General features: G+C 39.8%; 1 protein-coding gene across 6 annotated transcripts in view; it reads left to right on the plus strand.

Moving 5' to 3' along the window:
• Nucleotides 1-23,016, plus strand: part of DGKB (diacylglycerol kinase beta) — a 323,351-nt gene that overhangs the window by 139,146 nt on the left and 161,189 nt on the right. For all 6 annotated transcript variants that reach the window (XM_083405386.1, XM_083405389.1, XM_083405387.1 and 3 more), the window contains 4 exons: nucleotides 9,506-9,623; nucleotides 13,874-13,962; nucleotides 14,770-14,886; nucleotides 16,052-16,150. In XM_083405386.1, coding sequence (XP_083261512.1) covers nucleotides 9,506-9,623; nucleotides 13,874-13,962; nucleotides 14,770-14,886; nucleotides 16,052-16,150 — 423 coding nt within the window. The remainder of the gene's footprint in view (nucleotides 1-9,505; nucleotides 9,624-13,873; nucleotides 13,963-14,769; nucleotides 14,887-16,051; nucleotides 16,151-23,016) is intronic.

A 23,016-nucleotide genomic window follows, 5' to 3' on the forward strand; every position in this document is an offset into this window, starting at 1 on the left:
TGAACTGCTTTGGAAGCTGAAAAAGTGTCTGGATATGGGAGCTTTCTTCTAGATGCAAACACTCATGAAGAATTGCCCAATCTGGATAGGGATTAGGACTCTGTTGTTGTTTAGTCGTTTAGTTGTGTCTGACTCTTTGTGACCCCATGGACCAGAGCATGCCTGGCACTCCTGTCTTCCACTGCCTCCCGCAGTTTAGTCAAACTCATGCTAGTAGCTTCAAGAACACTGTCCAACCATCTCGTCCTCTGTCGTCCCCTTCTCCTTGTGCCCTCCATCTTTCCCAACATCAGGGTCTTTTCCAGGGAGTCTTCTCCTCTCATGAGGTGGCCAAAGTATTGGAGCCTCAGCTTCAGGATCTGTCCTTCCAGTGAGCACTCAGGGCTGATTTCCTAAAGAATGGATAGGTTTGATCTTCTTGCAGTCCATGGGACTCTCAAGAGTCTCCTCCAGCACCATAATTCAAAAGCATCAATTCTTTGGTGATCATCCTTCTTTATGGTCCAGCTCTCACTTCTACACATAACTACTGGGAAAATTAGGACTCTAGCAGAGGGTTAAAACCTGCCTCCCCCAAACCATGGTTCTGGTGTCAATCATTCCCTGTGGGGATTCTCTTTAATATGAAAAAGGAAGAATGCAAAACCAGTCATGTGACTAATGTCTTTCTGGATTGCTTCCTGGATCTCTTTCCTTGGCCCCTGAAGCTTCTTTTAGCCCCTCTCAATTTTTCTTTTGAAAACACTACCTTAAAATGATGGCCATGTTTAACTTTGGAACCACTGGCTGTATAAATTAAGGGCATCCCCTCAAAAAAGTTGGAATTCTATAATTTCTATATAATCCATTAAAAAGTGCAGCTCTCTTACTGAATTAACAGCTTTTTTAGTCGGGAAAAACCATATAAGTACATGGAAGAAAATATTTTTAAGTGCCTTGAAGAAAAATGATGCTATTGTGAAATAATTATCCTATCTTATTTTTCATTCATTTCTTCTTATTTCCCTTATTTAGTTCATGCTCTTGCAGCTTCTCTGCAGGCATAGCTCTTATTGGGATAAATGGGAGATTTGTCTGCAGAGCAGCTGCAAAATTGACTAATAATAGTAATAATAATTATTATAATTGCATTTCTATGCCACCCTTAGTACTACAATTAGGATGCTGTACAAAACAATTAAGATACAATGCAATTACATGGATTAATTAACTAGATCATATTTACATAATGCAACTATCAAAAGTTGTTTTCTTCAATGTGTTATTTGTAAAAGTCATTAGAAAACAAAATTCACAAAAACTTAATAATTAATTTGTTTTATACTAACCCAAGAAGTATTTGATGCCTTCCAATTTCATTGAACAAAATGTGCAGTTCCCTTTTGATATCTTCAGCATTATGAAATATACTTACTCTTTAGTTAGATTGCCTTATACACATCCCAGAGGTAGAGCACATGTTTTGCATGGGAAAGGTGTCAGGTTCAGTTCCTAGCATACCCAGTTAGGTAGAGTTGCCGTATTTCAAAAAGTAAAAACCAGGACACCCTGAAAGTTGTTGAGTGTTTTTTTTTTTTTAAAGGAAGACCCCAGTTTTTAGCACTTTTTAAGGAAAACCCAAAGGTTAGTGAGCTTTTCTTTTTACAGAAACACATTTTTTTTGGTTGACTTGCCTAAGATCTAGGACAAAGCGCCGCCTTTCAGAAATTCCCCCTGGACATCAATTCCGCCTTTGAAATCCCTCTTATGTCCAGGAGAATCTGGACGTAGGGCAGCCCTGCAGTTAGGAATGGTAAGACTTCTGTTGAGAAGTCTGTGTAGATCAGGTTCATATCAGGATGGGGAACCTGTTGTGCTCAATTAATTTGGGGCTAAAATTTTCACGAATTCCAGTGGTGGGAACTTGCAGCTCTGCAGATGTTGTTCAACTCCAATTTGCCCCAACCAGTATGGTCAGAGTTGATCTGAAGGGCCATATGGGTCTCTTCTCATTTTTGTAATGCTATGATTCTCAGTCCCCCCCCCCCAAAAAATTAATTTTATTGAAATTATTTAGAACATAATTACACCAACAGCAAAAACAGAACAAACCACTACCCTTGACCCCCAAACCAAAACAAACAAGACAGTAAAACAGAACCCAACAGTAAAAGAAAAAAGAAAAGAAAAATTTGTCAATACGGTATTTTCATTCCAAATTCTTCTTTTTTGACTTCCTTCATCCTGTACACGGTATTCTATTTTCTCCTCCTAAACTGTCATTTTTTAAAATTATTTTCACAATTTTTCCAAATCGTAACCTAAGAACCATCAATCTTCCTGCAGAAGTTAATCGAAACAAGACCAGGTATTTATTTTGGGGCACTGCTTTTTAAAATATTCTCTACATTTCCCCCATTCTTTCTGGAACTTTTGTTTGGGCTGTTCCCTAATTGCTTCCGTCAATCTGGCCAGTTCAATATAATCTAATAATTTATCTTGCCATTTCTTTTTTGTTGGCGTAATTTCCTTTTTCCAATTTCTGGCAATTAGTATTCTAGCAGCCCCTGTGGCATATAGGAATAATTTTTGATTTTCTTTCGTGATATCTGTGTCTGTTATCCTTAATAGGAAAGCTTCTGTTCTCTTTACAAAACTTTGTTTAAACATTTTCTTTGATTCTTTGTAAACTATATCCCAGAAGCATTTGATTTTGTCACAGGTCTACCAAATATGTATGAGTGTCCGTTCCATTTTATTGCATCTCCAGCACAGGCCTGTTTTTGTTTTATGGATTTTTGCTATTTTGCCTGGTGTTAAATACCATCTATAAAACATCTTGATTAGGTTTTCCTTTAATGCCTCACAAGTCGTGAATTTCCAATTCTTTTTCCATAATTCCTCCCATGATGTTAAATTAATAGATTTTCCGATATCTATAGCCCAACCGATCATTACATCTTTGACCTGTTCTTCTTTGACTTCCCACTCCAATAATGTATCATAGGTTTTAGAGATTATTTTAACCTTATTTTGTAACAACACTTTATCTAACAATGAGAGTTCTTTAGAGAAGTCTTTCTTCTTGTCTGCCCTAAACACGTAATGTAATTGATGGTATTGGATCCAACTTGTTAAATGTTGTTTTATTTCCTCGTAGTTTTTAAATTTGTGCTTTTTCTCCTTTACTAAATCCTTATATGTGGCCCAATTTACTTCCATATTTTTCTTTTTTCTTGTTATTGTTATAACAATATGATTCTCAGTTCTCAACCTGAAGTACAGCTGGAGGGTATGGACCCCTAATGTTTTGCTGATGGGCACCACTCTGTCTTCAAAACAACCCCGTGGCATCTGCCTAAAGCTCCCCTCCTGATTTTTAATTTTTTAACTTTGTGTTTGGCAGGGGGACATTGGCAACTTTCTGGTCATGTTTTACTTCATGGGTAGGCAAACTAAAGCCCGGGGGCCGGATCCGGCCCAATCGTCTTCTAAATCTGGCCCCTGAATGGTCCCGGAATCAGCATGTTTTTACATGAGTAGAATGTAAAATGCATTTTTAGGTTTATTTAAAATGCATCTCTGGGTTATTTCTGAGGCATAGGAATTCGTTCAAACCCCCCCCAATATACTCTGACCCCCCCACAAAGTCTGATGGACAGTGGACCTGGCCCCCTGCTGAAAAACTTTGCTGGCTCCTGTTTTACTTGCTTCTTGCGGAGGTTATTTCTTTTATGCCACTCAGAACCTCTCCCAATCTTTCTTCTGTGAAATGGGTATTTTGTGGTGCCCATGACAGCTTCTTAGAATGTGATTCGTGGACCGCCCCCCCCCGCCCCGCTTGGGGATAAGAAAGACACATGGACACGGTATATTAGGTTAATGGGCTAGAAAAGGCCACATCTTTATTGATTACATCATGTGCGAGGTATGCCTTAGGCATTGGAAAAAACAGCAAAGCTTGACTCCACCCACTCAGGGAGGGGTGAGTCTAACAAGGGTTAACCACCAGTAGGGGGAGCCTGTTGATGCAAATACAACTGTAAGCTCTCCCCTGATGTCACCGGGGGTCATGCCATGGCCCCAGCCATGCAGGGCATCGGACAGGATCCACGACCGCCGGATTCCTTTAACGGAATACCCATAAGTGAAGGGGTAGGCGATGGCCACACCCTGCCCTTCCATACACCAACAACACATTCCAATGCCTAACTGCCAATACCGGAAAAGTTGTGACGATTTGCTATGAGGTAGGCAAAAAACCAAGTGGCCGGTGCCAATTTGCCAATTGGGTAAAAATTCCTACCAGGCCCCTTGGGCAACCAGGGCGACCAACCATGGGTCCATAGCAAGGTCAAGACTGAAATGATGAACTAAAGGGAAGGGTGGGTGGGTTACCCGATGAAACCCGGCAGCGCAATGAGGGGAAAGAGCTGCCGCGGCCGCATTTCAGCAGCTAAACCCCGCCCCGAGCTTCCCCCCGATTGGAAGACTGACCGGGGAGCGCGGCACATCAGCAATGATGGCAAGCAGGGACCGGAACGCCCCCTGCAAAGCGTGGGAATGGTTCCCGATCACAACCCCTCCCCTCCGGGGGGAGGAGAGGCTTTTCCCAAGTGCCCCTGGAGCAAAAAGTCTGGAGACCTCAGATGTACACCAATCATTTTCTTAGTGTGCCTCTTCTTTCTCCTTGTTATTACTATTGTTAATTTATAACCTGCCCTTCACCTCATCGGTAACAGGTCATTTTTTCAGAAATGGCTCTGCTTTGTCCCCGTTCACAATTTTTGAACTATGCATACTTTTTAAAAGAAAGGTATATACTATATAGCTGGATAATTTCTACCCGCTTCACCTTACTCAGGCCATTTTTCAGAACTCTGAATCCTCCTCCTCCTCCCTTGAAAGCACATATAAAAATATATCAACATGAGATACAAAATCTCAGTTAAAACCAAAGCAATGTAACTAATAAAACAGCACAAGAGACATGAAACAAACAAATGCAGAATGGGTCATGTGACAAGAAGGTTATGAAAAAACTAAATCAGTTTAATAACGCTTGTTGAAATATCCATGTTGGTGTACAAAAGGCGTTACAGATGGTGCCAGCTTCATTTCATTAGGGAAAGAGTTCAACTGCACTAAATGCCTACTTTCTTGTTGAAGACGCCAGGCCTAGTCACACTTGCTTCAGCAGCAGATTGCAATGAGGGCAGGGGTGTGAGAAATAAGGCTGTTTTTCAAATACTCTGGCCCCAGGTTCTTTAGGACCTTATGTGCTTAATAGTAAGACCCTGAAAATAGTTTGGTTGCATACCTTCAGCAAGTGCTGTTCTCCCAATGAAAGTGTTGGTAGCTAACACCTGAAGAACAGGCTGCAGAATTCTGCACCACGTGCACCTTCCAAACAAGTCTTGAAAGGCAATTCCACAGAACTGATTACAATAGCATATCTGTGAGGTAAAAAAGGGTAAAGGACCCCTGGACGGTTAAGTCCAGTCAAGGGCGACTATGGGGGTTGTGGCGCTCATCTTGCTTTCAGGCTGAGGGAGCCAGTCCACAGACAGCTCTCCAGGTCATGTGGCCAGCATGACTAAACCGCTTTTGGTGCAACGGGACGCCATGACGGAAACCAGAGCGCATGGAAACACCGTTTACCTTCCCTGCACAGCGGTACCTATTTATTTACTTGCACTGGCATGCTTTTGAATGGCTAGGTTGGTAGCTGACGCACCAGCCAAGGCTGGTTAAAGGCACTCCTTTGCCACTGAAGTCGCCTGAGCCTTGAGTGAAAAATTATCCTCCCTGCATCTCTGCTGGTCCTCTTCCTCCTCAAACGGCCATTCAGCCAGCCCTCGCATCACTGTTGCTTTCTCTGCGTTGGTAAACTGACACAGGAGCAGCAGTGGTAAGAAAGGGGACAAGCTCTCACTTTTGGCAACCCATCACTGCTGCCACCATGAAGTTGTTGCAATAAGTGCCACACTTTAAGAACAACAAAAAGAGGTGCTCCCTGAAAAAACGGGGGAAACCACTGGTTCAAGCCATGCTTAAGGCGGCTTACAACATGAAAAAATACTTTATTCCACCATAACAAAAGTAGTCATAAACAATAAATAAAATATCAAAAAATCCACAACCAAACTGAACAATATCCACATTAATCATAAGATCTAAAATAAAGGTGCAAAAATAATATCAATAACAGCAACAATCCCCTGCCCAACAAAACTCTCTAAACAAATACTTGAGCCCAAGGATCTGTTCAGCTTTTGTAGCTGGAGTCAGTCAGGGCCCTACCCTCCCAGGCGAGGTGGGAAAATGTCTGCAAGGCAGGGAGCAGGTCTTCCAGGACTCACAGCCAAGATGAATGGTAGAAAAACGACACTATGCCTTTCCCTCTAACTATAAAAGAACTACTTTTTGGAGTGGTCTCAGCCTTTGTAATTTGTGTTCTCTTTCCTTGGCACTAGATGTCAGAGTTGCACTGTAATTGCTTTTCCTGTGTCATCCAAGATGTGATTTTTTATAAGCTTCGTAACAGGTGTCCTTCTAACATGCAATACTATAAGTCCTATGAGCCTACTGAGTTTTAAAATTAACCTTTTAAAAAATAAATATATGAATAAGTAAATATGTGGCTGATGAAAATTTACATTCAAAATATAGAGAGTTGTTGCTGAATTGGTCCACAAGCAGATAAGTAAGATTGGTGCCAGAGTGATTATCTCAATGCAAACCTCCATTGCACCTCCACTGGTACACTTTGCAAGAAGGATGCATAGTTTGGACTTTTTTTGCAGGGTATATATGCAAATTTATACAAGAAAGCACGATATATCTGATGCATATAAACGCTATTGAAAATTTTGGAATCCCTCATTCAGCTTAAGCAGAATGTGTTCTTTTATTCCAGTTTTAAAATGAGTGTAAAATGGAAGACTATCTATGACGATCTTAAACATCTGGAGAGTACTTCAGCAAATTGTAGGATATTTCTACACATACTCTGACACAGTGAGATTTAGTGAGGTTTAAGTATGAAATCCTGTTTTCTGGAGAAAGATTTGCTTGAAGGAAGTTTTATTGCTGTTCTTTGGATTTCCACAGGAGGGAGTAGCTTTAATTCTTTTTGGAAACTATTTCAGAAACCGCTTTGGGGAGCTGTTGCAAAGTTCATATTCTTGAGCAAAGACGAAACTTTGCGAGTGCTAAGAGTTTCTGTTATAACCTAGAATGGTTTTTCCCATCCTGCTGGATTTTGATTTTTCTCTAATATGGGACCTTGCTAAAAGGATTTTCTCATTCCCTTTTCTCTGATGCATACACACTAAATAAGAATAAAATAAGGGCAGACAGAGGGGAAACTGCCTTACCAATTCCACAGTACATATGCCAAGTTTATTTTTCTTTATTTTCTTATATGCTGCCTTTCATTGCTGCCTTTCATTGGTACTTATGCCAGGGTAGGGTACAACAAAAACCAGTTCTCAAAAACATCAGCAAAAAGAAGCAACTAAAAACAGCGCGGAAAGAAGGCTAAATATTCTGAAGCAGCCAGAACCCAGTGAAAATTGTTTTAGCTGTCTAACCTCCTTGCAGAATTCAGTCAGCTTTACAGTGAAATTGTGTAACCCATTTTTCTTCCATCTGCACCCATTTTTACTGTTAGTACTGATAGTACTGAAGTCCATGGGAAGTGAGTTTTTCCCTTGGCCCCTTTCCCTTCCCTTTCTTGTTCGCCACCTGCAGTCCATGCACAGATACCTAAGCACTTTGACCCAAGCTGGTGTTTATGACATGGAAACCATAGTTAAGACCATGATTAAGTAAAGATACACAAATCAGCATTACTACATGTGGAAAATTGGAAAGAGGGAGAAAGAGCTGACAACTACAAATAGAAATACAGAACAGAAAAATGGGTGAAATCTTCTTTAATTTTTTTTTATTATTTTACAAAGAAAAAAAACTTTTCAAATTTTAACATAAACCATAAGTTACTTTATCAATTGGCTTACCGTCCTCCCCTTCCATGGTTTCCATATTGACCCTTAAATGCTTATTTTGCCTATACTATTCACCGCATTCAATTTAATCTACTTATCTTAATAATTCACTCTGTTGCTCATATTTCAAATCCTGCTCACATTTTCATCCTGCTATAGTAGTTACGGTATTTAAATATTCAATAAAAAGTTTCCAGTCCTCAAGGAATTTTTTGGTTTCTAATCTTTGCTGTTAATCTTGCTAGTTCCACATACTACATCATTTTCAAAAGCCAATCTCCTTTTGTTGGAACCTCTCCTTCTGAGTGAAATCTTAACTGTTGCTAAGTCTTCTTTCTCCCCTTTTTTTGCCTGTCACCATGAGGTTCAAGGGTGGACTACAACAATTGAAAGCACAATATTAAAAATAAGTTAAAACAAATGACAGTCAAGAGGATAGGGTAGGTCCTAAGAATTTGGTATGGATAAAAGGAAGTTGGTGGGTGACTTGCTCAACGTAGTCCTACGTATTTTATTTTAAATCTCATTTATGGTGGTGATATAACAACATGACTTTTCCATTCTAGAAATTATTTAAGTTACAATTACACATAATTATATGTAACAGCTAAGGTGGCTGATATTTGGCAGTAAACCAGAGCAAAAATCTAATATGTTATTTTCCCAAAGTGCACTGTATTTATGTAATGGGATCTGTGGATCAGTTGCAGCCTGTAACTCAAGTATTTTAATTGGCAGAACACCCACATTCAAGACTTGTTTGTTTCTCTGATAAGGAAAATGCCAGCTAAGTCGCTCCATATGTTCTGTTCCAATGGAGGCGAAATCACATGTAATGACCATTCTTTTGAATAAATGGCAAAAATTAAAACTGCTGTGCAACTATAAATATCCCTTAATTATGCATTTTATGTTATTTTTTTAAAATAAATATATTTGAGATATCTGTTCCCCTTTCCTTGGGGGTGGGGTGACCAGTTCAGTGTCTCTGTGTGAAACTTTTGGTTTAATCTGAATTCAGATGTGTTCATCTAGTGACAATCTTTCATGAACTGAAAGCCAAGCATAGGAAAAGATTATTAAAGGAAAATGCCTTGGCATAGCAAGGGCTATATGTCTTCACAGCCCTAGCTGGAGAAGAAATCTATGCATGCAAAAAATAAATAAATGCATATCATTCCTGTAACAATAACAATGCAGAAAAGGTTGCATACATGTTGCTTGGGCAGATATTCATTTTATGAACTTGAAAGGATTGTATTACACTCTTAGCCATAGGTAAAAAGGTTCTGGAAATACAACTCTGAGCTTAAAAACCCAACCCCCAAACCTCTTGTTACCATATCAGCACATGTCTGTTTGAAAGAATTGTGTTTTGATCTCTTGCAAATTAATAAATGAAGAAGCAGATTGTCTTTTATGTTCTTGAGTCAATTTCAATTTTTTATTGGCACTTATGGGTTTCACTGTTTATGCCATTAAATGAAATCCATTTCTTTTTATGTCTTCTGCAGAATGTGAAGGATGATGGGCAGCATGTATGGAGGCTGAAACACTTCAACAAACCTGCCTATTGCAATCTTTGCTTGAACATGCTTATAGGAGTAGGCAAACAGGGCCTCTCCTGCTCATGTGAGTATACATTCCATTCAGCTCTGATTGTGCTCTGAACAAGATCCAGCCCTGTTCACCATCCTAATCAGGACACGGATTTTCATTAGATCAATAATTTTCAGGTGTAGAATGCCAAAGTGTAGAAAAAGAGACAAACATGTGAGACTCTCTTTATACGGTGGAATCTATTGATACTTTGCAAAAATTCAAGGTAACTTTTGAGACAACAAACCAAATAAAACTAATACTAAATCATGGTGTGGGTGTCCTAGGACCCTTGAGAATGAGTGACTGCAATGCTTGGGCACCTCCTTTGTCGCAGCTGCAAAGAGAAGTGACAGATGGCTGTTGCGGTTGCTCGTGAGTAACCAGGCAGGACTCCAAACCTGTGTTTTACAGGTTTTTATTTTGGTACAAACTATTTATAGTGAAGAGCCCCAAAGCTCATGTCTGGCTCAATCGCTAGCAGAATCCGGGAGTGGACTTTTTTTGGACCTCCCCCAACATAAGAGTTTCGTTATCCCCAACCTTCTCTTTCCCTCTTTGCGCCTTAGGCTACTGCCCAGGATGGGCGATGGCAAGGGCGTGTTTCCCTCCTGTCCTCCGTGCCCAGAAACGGTGTTAAGGCTCCCACCAGCATCCTCTGGTCCTTGCACCTCTTCCCCACTAGAGGTAGGGCTTTCCTCCTCCCCAGAAGAGGAACTGCTTCGCAAGATTTTTGGAGGCTCCCTGTAACACAACTCCCCTTCTATTCCTCGCCTCTGAGCCGATGGCAGTTCCCTGACAAGAAGTTTAGGGAAGTTTTTAATATTTAATGCTGTATTGTTTTTAACACTTGCTTGGAAGCCGCCCAGAGTGGCTGGGGAAACTCAGCCAGATGGGCGGGGTATAAATAATAAATTATTTATTATTATTATTATTATTATTATTATTATTATTATTATTATTATTTATTATTATTATTATTATTATTATTATTATTATTATTATTATTATATAAGTTTGGAAACTTTTGCTTCTACTTTATATGGATTTTATAATATAAAATTATAGTATAAAAACCGCCCTGAGAACTCCAGGTATAGGGCGGTATATAAATTCAAATAATAAAAAAATAACATGCATATAATATAAAATACTGTCATGTTGTCTGAACCTGGACAAACTATAGTTTAAATTAACTATGGTTTGTTGAAACAAAAGACATCTTCAAACCATCGTGTATTAAGTTGGCTTGATTAAACTACCCCTAGTTAAGATAACCTACGATTTTTTTCCATGTTTGGGTGACATACTAAACAACGGTTAATAAAAAATAGAAGCAGAAACTTATTTTACGTGGAATATAGAGAAGGATGCATGCTCTATAATTGCAGTGGCTAGTTCTTGTAATCTTAAACCATGGCGTAGTATTATGTTAGAAAATGGCTTCTCTGCTCCAAGGACAAGATAATTTTGCATCTGGAGAAGGTGATTTGCCAGTCACTCCCAAAGGGTAAAACTCACAACTGCCTCCTGCTTTATTTTACAGTTTATACCAGTGCTTCTGCTAAGAGGATTGCTCTAGTCCAGGGCAAGTCAAAGGAGAGCATGTGCCTCTGCTAGCAACGGCCCATGCCTTTCTTTGGGAGACTCAAGCCCGACTTAGAAAATAATGTCAGTATAGTTAAAATCATTCAGCCTGAATTTTGAGTCCCTCATCTTGATAGTATTTTGTAGATACATACCCTTGTCTACAATCCATACTGTTTGCCTTGATTTATCTTGATTATGCCTCATTTATTCTAGCTACAAGGTGCCTAGCTATAAGGTTTTTTGTCCTCCCCTTTTCTGTTCTTGTCACTCATCTCCTAATATGTTTGTAAATAGTTATTCACATTCTTCTTTAGTCATCCTCTGTGTATAATGGTATCTGTCAAAAGAGGCACTCACGCTTTCTAACTACATTTCTGACTGTTTCCCACCAGTCTTTTCTGGTGTCCAATAAAATGACGGCACTACATGGATTAAGCCCATAATTGATTGGGTATGCTATCCATGTTGAGCTTCAGTTTTCTTTTTTTAATGAATTATCTTGTTAAGCACATATTAATAAACCTGTTCATATGCTTCTGCACCAATCACTGGTTAAGGATATACAGCCTGCCCTTCTTCTTAAAAAATTGGCATATGCATCTCTTGATATTTTAAAAGCATTGTTGCTGCTTTTCATTAAAGTGTGGTTTGCAGAAGGGGGACAGGGTTCTGGGTGATACATTTGGGGCCGCACAACCCTCTGTGGCCAATCAAGTTGCTCCCTGCAGTATATTTGATTTATAGCTGGATTGTCCATAATAAGTGCAAAAGAAGTGGTCAGAAAGCCTTGTACACAGCTACCCTTGAAGATAAAACCTGGGATAAATGGTGCTTTTGTTTTGAATGTGGGTGAGCTTTTGACTACAGTGCTACCTCAGGTTACATACGCTTCGGGTTACAGACTCCACTAACCCAGAAATAGTACCTCGGGCTAAGAACTTTGCTTCAGGATGAGAACAGAAATTGTGTGGCGGCGCAGCAGCAGGAGGCCCCATTAGCTAAAGTGGTGCTTCAGGTTAAGAACAGTTTCAGGTTAAGAATGGACCTCTGGAACGAATTAAGTACGTAACCAGAGGTGCCACTGTAGTGAAGTTAGCATTAGTCCTCCTCATAGCGGTAATGTTAACTGCTCAGTGACCACAAAAATATCAAGTGTGGAGTCCATTTGATGCCCTTGTGTTGGCCGCTGCTAACAAAAGGAGAAGGAAGGTTCTCTCTCCCCCTGCAGCCCCCAGAGCCCCTGAGATTGGCTCCAGAGGGTTGGAACGCCTTCCAGAACTAAGTGCTGCGTGGAATGGGAGCTACAGTGGGTAGCAGGGAATAGGCAGAAAGTTCATCCCTCTCCTGTTTTAGCAGAGACATCCAATGGATCAAAACGCTTCCATGAGCACAAGAGCATCAATTGGATTCCACTCTTGAGTCAGTATTCCATGAAACCATTTAAGCTTTATTGTACCAATAAAGGCTACAAAGTGCAGAAAAGCGATGAAGGGCAAGAGGGGAGATCTTGCAACAGAAGCTTTTCTGGGGAATGGAAATTGGCAAGGTGAATGATAATTGAACGTTGTGCGTGATAAAATGAACAGATTTATAACGATTTCTATCCGGAAAGAAGACTACCCAAGGTTGATAAATCAATATAGGGAATAATATAAACTTGCTGCTTTTTGCATTTGGGTTTGCCAGCTGCTCTCATGCCTATAGTTGGTAAAATATAGATATTTCCTTCTTGGCAATGACACAAATACATTTGGCAGGCATCATTTTGTCTTCAGTATTTGCCCCTCCTTCAATTTAGGAACGATTGTTGACATTTTAGCAAGGGCTGATTCAGTTAAGCATTACTTGCTCAACCATTGAGTAGTCTTAGATTCTTACATTGACCATACTTGTTTTTCATTCGTTTGTTTTATTTGTATGCTGCTTTTGTTGTTGTTGTTTAGTCATTTAGTCGTGTCCGACTCTTCGTGACCCCATGGACCAGAGCATGCCAGGCCCTCCTGTCTTCTACTGCCTCCCGCAGTTTGGTCAAACTCATGCTGGTAGCTTCGAGAACACTGTCCAACCATCTCATTCTCTGTCATCCCCTTCTCCTTGTGCCCTCCATCTTTCCCAACATCAGGGTCTTTTCCAGGGAGTCTCCCTGGACAAAGTATTGGAGCCTGAGCTTCACAATTTGTCCTTCCAGTGAGCGCTCAGGACTGATTTCCTTCAGAATGGATAGGTTTGATCTTCTTGCAGTCCAGGGGACTCTCAAGAGTCTCCTCCAGCACCATAATTCAAAAGCATCATTCGAAAGCTGCTTTTACACACACAAAAAACACCCACAAAAAATGTTCATTGCTGCTTACAAGCAGGAAAGAATTTCTTACAAACGCTACAAAAACAATTTTGTAATAACATAGCAAACTTAAAACATAGTAACACACAAAGTACCACATTTCAATACTATAAATATTGAATTACGAGATTACATAAACAACATGCAGCATCCAACAGCAAAAAATAACCATTTCACCTTAGTCCTAGAAACACTCCTCCCATGATGTTACTGATATTAAGCAGTATTTCCTTTATTATATGGGCTTTTTTGCTTCAATGCAAATTGCTAGATTTGGATTTCCATGCTCCTGATACAAATAATGAAAGGTTTCTACAAAATTGTGTCAATAACAACATTGTTGCATTTTCAGTTTGTAAGTACACAGTCCATGAACGTTGTGTTTCGAGAGCACCAGCTTCTTGCATCAAAACATATGTGAAATCCAAAAAGAATACTGAGGTGAGCCACCATTATTGTCTTCACTGTGTTTTGGTGGGTGCCAGCATCAATTCAAAGTGCTGGTTTACATGTTAACACCCTAAACAGCATGGGAACCAAGGTACTTAGAGGACAGGCTCCTTTCATTCAAGCCTGCCTGATCTTATAAGGTACCGTATTTTTCGCTCTATAAGATGCACCAGACCACAAGACGCAACTAGTTTTTGGAGGAGGAAAACAAGAAAAAAATATTCTGAATCTCAGAAGCCAGAACAGCAAGTGGGATCACTGCACAGTGAAAGCAGCAATCCCTCTTGCTGTTCTGGCTTCTGGGATAGCTGCGTAGCCTGCATACGCTCCATAAGATGCACACACATTTTCCCTTACTTTTTAGGAGGAAAAAAGTGAGTCTTATAGAGCAAAAAATGCGGTAATTTTCTAAGCCTGTTTTTTGGGTATTCCCTCACCCTTTGAGGACAGTAGTGAGGTAGTCAGTGATAGCATCTCCTATGTGGAATACCCTCCCCAAGCAGTTTTTTGAAGGTGATTTCATCAAAGTTATTTAAGTATCAGGTCAAAACCTTACAATTTTACAAGACTTTTGATTGATAGTTTTGGTTTTTTTATTGTTTTTGTGGCCTGCTTGCTTGTTCTTCAATATTTGTTGACTTAAGGGTATTAACTGTTCAGTTTTATCAGTATGTAGTTCCTCTTAATAGTTAAATGTTGCTTTGCGTGCTTTGGTAGAGAAGTGACTCTTTTGAAAGTGTCTTTTTAAAAAGTAAAGAAATGAAATATTTTACTTACGGCTGCACTTTTCTTTCCTAGGTCATGCATCACTTCTGGGTAGAAGGGAATTGTCCAACCAAATGTGATAAGTGCCACAAAACTGTAAAATGTTACCAAGGATTGACTGGGCTGCATTGTGTCTGGTGCCAAGTCACAGTGAGTGCCTTCGAGTGATAATAGTGGTTGTGATTTTGCAGGCTGAGGTACCACAGCATTTTCTACTGGGGCACATGTGCTCCCTGAGGCTGTGGCTGAAGGGACTGGAAAAAAGCTAGCACCAAAGCGTGGGGTCCTTACTCTAAACTGGGTCTGCCTTTGTGTGCATTTGAGAATTTAGAACACTTAAAATGCACAGCTGGTCTGCATGCAAGTCAATAGAGTCTGGATGCTGAATTGTGCCTCAGAAGAGGTTGGGGGAGAGCCAATTTAAGTAGATTGGTTGAGAATCCAAATCAACATCATTGGTTGTAGAATGGCTTAAGTGTGCGCTATTATGGTAAAAATGGCTTCGCCACTAAGGCAGGGAATTAGTGTGACAAGTTTTAGATTATGGGGTGAGCAAAAGACACCCACAATAAAGCTTCAGTACTTGGAGGAAATATGTAACCTGTAATTCTACCACACTTAACCAGGGAGTCAGTCCCATTGAACCCAGTGGAATTTTATTTTGACCAATTTTTTTAAGGATTGCGATGGTAGTACTTGTTTGCTTAGGCTGCAATCCTAATCTCTGGGAGTAAGCGCTGTTGAATTCAATAGGATTTATTTCTGAGTAGACATGGTTAGGATTGTTCAGTAAAAGTCTAATTTCCAGAGACCCAGCTGTGTTAGTTCGTTGCAGCAAAAATACGTCATACCTGTAACTTGGGATAACACTTCATGTATCTGATGAAGAAGGACTTTAGTCCATGAAAGTTTATGCCTTAAAAAACCTTGTTAGACTTTCAAGTGTCATAAGATTCTCTGTTACCAAGTTTCAAAGGTTATTTGATTTTAACAGATCATTGTTGTTTTGCTGTTACTTTGCAAGTATCATCTTTTTCAGTTGGTCAACTTTTTCAAAGTTAGTAACATGACTTTTACATACCTATTTACTAAGTCATGCTTTCTCTGTGAAATCAATTTCAGTGCTACTTATTCATGTTATATTTGAGTTTTGTACTTTTATCTAAAATTGGTCACCTTCAAAAGTCTATTGTGTTTAATTATTGTTTTATACATCGTAACAGCTCAGTGTATTTCAGCACACTCACATTGACTGACTCCTATGACATTTATATTCTTAATGATATATTTTCTCTCTCCCTCTCTCACATTATAGCTGCATAACAAATGTGCATCACACCTAAAACCTGAATGTGATTGTGGTGTTTTGAAGGATCATATTCTACCACCCACATCTATCTGCCCTGTAGTATTGGTAAGTTCTTGTTCATCCATTTCAAAAGAGCTCTTCTGCATTAAAGGCATCTTAAGGCTACAGGAGAGCTTCAAGGCTGCTGTTCCTACAGCCTTGTGCTGACAGCACAATCTAAACAAAATGCTAACTCACTAATGATAGTACGTTGTATTTCCCTCTTCCTTCATGCGACTGAATGTCTTCTAGAATGTATGCTGTAATTGAAACTGATTCTGGTTTTATCATTTAGTCATGCTGAATTTACCAGAAATTGTATAGGCCAAATACTTGCACATCCTACTTATTTTATAGATCTAGCTTCCCAGAATAATGAAGTTATTCTTATGGACACATTTTGCTTGGGATGCATGTTATATATCTGCAATGCTAAGGGCTCTGATCTCCACCGGAGGTTACCTAGAATGATGGCCTTGGCCTTGCAGCAAGCAATGCATCAACATTATATGTTTTATGCTGCTAGACTGAGCAGTAAATTTACCTGTCTACAAATATAATTACTCAATGAAAATGGCAATACAGATGCTCTGTGAAGAGTGCTACAAAGAGCTTTTGAGACGGACCTTCAAAGCTTATATGTCAATAGAGTTGTGCAAACTCTGTACCCCTGTTGCACTCCCTTCCACCTGGAGGGGGAAAAAACTTGTTTGATTTGAGCGATGATGTCTATTGAACACTCCTGGAAAAATGTATGTGTGATTATACAGGTATTTGTAGGATAGGGGGCCTTGGGAGTAGAACTAACAGAGGAAGCAAAATAATCTTGAGGGACTCTGGTGCTCATAACTCCAAATAACTGGGGATCTGTCAATGCGTAGCCTGACTCTGACTTCGGAAATTTGTGCAGGCATCAGCCTTTGATTTTGCACTCCAGAGCCATGTTAGGTGTGATCATGTTTTTAAAATACAATAAACTGAAAAACTGTGTACTCTACTAAATAGGGTACATTCTTCGGAATTTAAAGAACTACAGTGGCACACATCTTAAGCTGATATGCTGAGCTCAGCATTTCTTTAACCATAAATTATGTTAACAGTGGTCTTTCCGAATACAATTGTTTTTCTTTAAATAGGCTTCAGAGTTTTTAAAAAGTGATGTTGCAAAGCTACAGTAATGAGAAATGTAAAATTTGCAAAATTCAAACTTAATTCCACTATTTTCTCTAAACAATGGCTTTTCCTTTACTTATTTTTTTAAAAATGAAAATTGGATGGTAAATTAGAATGGGTAGCATTCTTGGGCTGTTTTTCTGTTGATAGCCTGCAGCAGTGACTTCTATAAGTTAACTGTGCACTGGGTAAAGAAGTACTATAATGTGTTCCCCCCCTTGCTTTGTTGATGATGCTTGTCTTCCTGTAGGGCTGGTTTAGATGTAACACTAAATGTTACATCTGTAGCATTATGGAGGAAAGCCACGGAGAGCCTTAATCTCATGTGCCCCCCCCCCCCCGCCCACTCTATCCTTCTCTGGCACAGCCATGATGAGTTTAGAAGCTTCTACTTTAGATTATTCATCCACATCTGGACAAACTGTGGTTAATCTGATTTGTTAATCCAGCTTCAAACCATGGCTCGTGATGCTGTATTCTTTCAGCTATAATTCACCTTAACGTTTAGGGTTTAGATGGCCACTAAATTTCCAGTTAATCTAAAATGGAAGGTGGGTGGGGGGACATGCAAGACTAAGTTTCGCTGTAGCTCATTCTCATAATACTTAACCAGGATAGTCGATGTGGCTTCCTCCAGTTATTGCTGGACTCCAACTACCATCAGCACAAGCCAGCCTGGCCAGTTGTAGTCCACGAACCTCTACATTCATGGAGGAAAGGATTTGAGAGAGTTGGCATTTGGGGCTTCTGACTCCATCTCTGCCTGGTTTTTGGATGTGGGCAGGTCACTCGTTTCTGCCTCATTCAGCATTCTGTTTCCAATAAAGACCAACAAAATTACTCTGGGAACCTTACAAGCAGAACATGAGAGAATGCAGTTTCCCTGTTTGTCCCAGCAAACTGATATCCATCCAGAGCTATACTGCCTCTTTTAGGTCTCAGGGATTTTGAGTTGGGCACCTGTGGTTGGAACTTAATGGATGAAACTTTTTGGAGGCACTAGGCAATTCTGAATGCCTGTTAAGTTTTTTCTGTATTTGAGGCAGCATTTACTATGCCTTTACAGTGACATCATAATTCTGTTCATCATTGTGTAAAAGGATCCATTCACCAGCTTGGATCTATGAATTTTAAGAAATGGCCAAATCTGCACAATATGTTTTTTCACAGTAGGAAATTCAGCTTTTAATCTTGGTTTAGCAGTATGTGTTTGTTTGGCTCAAGTATGAAGGTTTTGTTTTGTTTTCCTATAACGTAGGAGATAATACTTTTACATTGTTGCTGTGGAACTCTTTCTTGATCTTAGGATCTTTCATTCACAGTCTAGTAACATTGTGAGAGTCTGCAGATAAGATAACTTGAAGTAATGATCTTACTGGTCAGTTTTCTATGCAAATAAAATTATGCTAATGAAGAGGCTAAACAACAGAGTTCCAATATACCTTTAATATTGTGGCTTATCCCATAGCATCTTAACTTACTACATTGTCTGTCCCTTGTATGTAGGCATGTGTAGATACTCATCATTGTATTTCCTTTTTATTGTACAACATGCTTGGTGATTGAACCAACTCTTCAAGAAAAAATGCAATAACAGTACTAGGTAAACTTGTATCCCATGATAAATATCACTCACAGAAAATAGGATTCCGTGCTGGATTGTCTGATGCACTTTGCATTCTTGTCGTTTTCCTCACCACCCCCACCCCCACCCCCCCACTTTTTAAGGACACCACATTATCATGAATAGCCTCACCTCAAAACATGGTGGGCCCAGGTCCTTCCAAATTTGGATGTGCCCCAGTATTGGCTTAGATTGCTGGCTGTCATGACCCATCCCAGATAAGGAAGGCATATGTGTAATAGTTAACTTTCTATTGGCAAGAGAAACACTTACAGCAGCTTCCATGGTGATCCACGCACACACACACTTCCAACCTCTAGACACCTGTCCACAGGTCTGGGCCCAATGGAGCAGTTGCAACAACAGTGGGGGACCCTTCCCTCCTCCAGCTTATATACCCTCCTCTGACAGGTTGCATGACTGCAACCTGAGACTCCTCCTGCATGGAAGTCTTTGCTGCTCTTCCTTTTCAAGTCTCTCCTGGTTCTAGGAGGCAGTGGTGCAAGGGAAGGTGGGGAATCTATTGACCCATCGCTCACCTGACCCATCCCTTCTTCCTCCACCACATCCTGCACACCTTCCTTTGCCTCAGACTGTCCCGACTCTTCCTCCTTCCCCAGCTCTTGCCTTGCAGGTTGTGTGACACCCCATAAATCACTGGTCCCCTCTCCCGGGTCACTCCCCTGGTCCCCTGCCTTTGCCACAGACTCTTCGGGTCCCTGCCTGTCCTTGACACTGGTCAGCCCTCCTTTTTTCCTGCCACTCTCTTCCTTCTCCAAAATGTACTCTTGTTGGGAGGTGAATGGCATCAGTAAGGTGTTTGTCTATCTGTCTGCCTAAGTTTGCCTCTCTCCCTGTCTCCTTCCTCTCTTTCTCAAAGAAAATGCTGCAACAGCGGTATTCCAGGCCTAAGAAGTCTTGGAAATCATTGTTCTCTAAAGCTCCTGAGCCCATGGAAATTTTTTAATACTTCCTGGCAGTTATTGTGTGGCCAGTTACTAATGCATCTTATTTTTGTGTATTTGGACTTTCATTTTACATACAGCATTTTAGGTTTGTTATTGCTGCATTTTATTTTATTATATGTCCATTGGTCATATTTATGAACAGTGTTTAACTTTTAGTCTGCGTGATCTCCAATTTCTATTGCTTTTTGGAGCATGGAGTGAAGATATAGTCCAGGAATTTTGATATTTCTCTTTTCTTGACATTCCTGTCTTATCCAGAACGTTGTGGTCTTCCATATAAAATAAAGTTTAATAAATCTGGAGTACATCTTAGCCTTGTTCATTGTTCTCATTTTCACTCCAACCATTCAAAACAAAGTAATACTTCTGAGTCTCCCAGAAGAGCTATTCAAGGAATACTAAAACAGGAAAACTTTTTACCTTTGCAGACGTTATTCAAGAGGAACTCTGTACCTGTGTGCATTGATATATTTTATGGTGATCTTTGTGACTGAAATTAAATGATTTCAGTTACAATCTGTGCATGTAGATCTCATGGTAGTCTTAATAGATGCCAGAATCAGTTTATAGCTGCCCTCTTATTTCTGTAACATGTTAATTAATTCACACTGATCAAATAAATGTACACTGAGATTTGTTTCCTAATGAGGGTGCATTTAGAAGAAAGGTTTTGCATCCTTCTGATATCCTGTGGGTAATTATATTCTAATTATATGGTATGGGGGAGACTATAACTCAGTTCTGAAATTGTTCATTGGATCCAATTAATTGCATGCACATAATGAAAGTTCATGATGAGGTTGACGGGCAGTGAGTTTAAGGAAACCTTTAACTCAATTTAATCCTAGCTTTTATATTACAATAGAATTAGATTATAACAAGGTTAGAAGCAGAGTATTGGCATGAGGTGGTTGTATGCAAGAAGAAAAAATATCTCTGCCCTTACTATGGCTTATTTTATATAATTCTGCATATGCAACATAAATGCATGCAGTTGCAGTATTTAGATACATACTTTCTCAACTTTTTACCAGCTTGTAACAGTACTATTTTGTGAATAGAATCAGTAACAGATTACTAATACTTTCCTGCTCTGTATTATAAATGGCAGATGTCCATTTAACAAACAACAAAGATGTGAATCTCTCTCTCTCTCTCCACCTGCAAATAATACTGTAATAATAGGACAACTGTTACTCCTGATTACTGGAGAATTGAGCAGTACACCATCCATGGTTTTTTGTTTATTTACTATCAATTAAATATTTTAAAAGTTAGGGTTTTTTGTTTTTTTGTTTTTGGAAGCCCACAATTTAGGATTGCACCTAAAGCCAAAATCTCATATAGTCAGAACACATGGGGTGCAATAGCAGGTGAGATTGCAAAACTCATTTTCCCCAGAGACCTACCTCCTTTTCAAATTTGCCAAGCACATAAAGCTGAGTATGTCCAAGTTAAATGTAAGTTGTGAGTTTACTAGATAGACAGATAGATGGATAGAGCATTTAAAACACACACCATTTGCTGTGAAACATTGTCTCTGCACTGAAAAGAGTTCACTTTGAGGACTCAACCTCTATCTAAGCAGACTAAATGTACAGTTGTAGTGTTGCACAACACACAATGAATGCAAGATTGAAACCAGACACAAAATCCCTTTCTCCATCCCATGGTGTCCATAGTTCCTTTCCAAGCAAAAACTGCAAAAACTGAAGTATAAGAGTGTTCTCATCTACAGCAAGAACTATTTTTTGTTTCTTCTTCATGTCAGATTGAAATTAATAACTGCCCCCCAGAGGAAGATGCATTTTTCAATTAATTACCATTGTTCAAACTCCTCTCAGCTCCGTGTTGGGAATGAAGAGGATGATAAATTGTAGCTGGCACTATTCACTCATCCTGAATTTTACCTAGGGTTGTCAACTCTGTAAGCATCAAGTGTCCTGGGCAAAAGGGAACCAACACTTTGACAGAGATTGTGATACAATGATCTGTGCTGTACATGTAGCTGGTATGTTGCCAGGGCACTGACTCGATGGTAGAAGCGTAAACTGCTGTGAGGCACTGAGGTGAGGGCTGATTCATAAGTCACCGAAGAGATGTGGGAACTTGTATTCACTGTGGTTTGGTCACACAAACTTCTGTGAGTACCATGGGTGAAGTAAAGGGCATGGCTCCTTGCTGGTCCTGAGTCTTCTAGTAGCTCTTCCACCTTAAGCAGATATGATAGCACCTCATAAATAACTTCCATGATGATTCGTGTTTGAGGATGGTGAGCCTTTACCTTAACAAATGCAGTTTGATAGAAGTGGATATGCAGGTTCATGAATCATCATGTTTGCTAACTCTTACTCTTAGGTTCTCCAGAACTTTCACATTACACAACAATGCAGTGAATTGAAAAGTTCCTAATAATTATGTACAGCAGTCAGTGCTGTAGCTAGGGCTATGCTTTGGGGCCAAAGTCTAGGGCCCCCAATGACTACCCTGAAGCCAGATATGATGAGGCAAGCAGGTTTAGTGTCAGTAGCTGAAGCCATGTGGGCATACTGGGTTCTACCGGGGCCTAGAGTCTAAAATTTCCTAGATGTACCTCTGACGACAGAACACTATATGGAAAGAATAAAAAGGAAACAAAGGGTTGTGGGCTGTGTTGCACAAGGTTGAAAGAAGAATGGGAAGTTATAAGAGTCCATAAGGAACTGTAAAAATAGATTCTGGTCACTTGTTAGGAATATGCTTTAGCTTATACTACCTGAGGATGTGGACAGATTGTTTGAAAGCCTGAAATAATATAGGAGCACCCTTGACCCTTGACCTTCTGTTCAATGAAAGGTGCAGGAGGGAATCTTTGTGCTTGAATCTTGGAAGTGGCTAATCACTCTTGAGGCTTGGTATAATTGCTTTAATGGAAGCAGTGTTACTATCCCTTATGAAGAAATGCATTTTATATATAGGGTATTCAAACACAACTTGTTCAATGTTAAATTTAAAGTATTAGTGTAAACCAGGACCAATTCTGTCCATGTAAACCTTACTGAGCCCTATGATCAGTTTGAGATCCCCTCTGGCTAGTCACTAGCAAGGATTCAGTTACTGGTAACGATGCTTGAGGAATTCATTTGTTTGCGAGTTTCAGTATGGATTGACTTGATTTACACATACAT

The sequence above is a fragment of the Podarcis tiliguerta genome (assembly GCF_965153285.1).
Source record: "Podarcis tiliguerta genome assembly, chromosome: 12".
In the NCBI taxonomy this organism is placed as follows: Eukaryota; Metazoa; Chordata; class Lepidosauria; order Squamata; family Lacertidae; genus Podarcis; species Podarcis tiliguerta.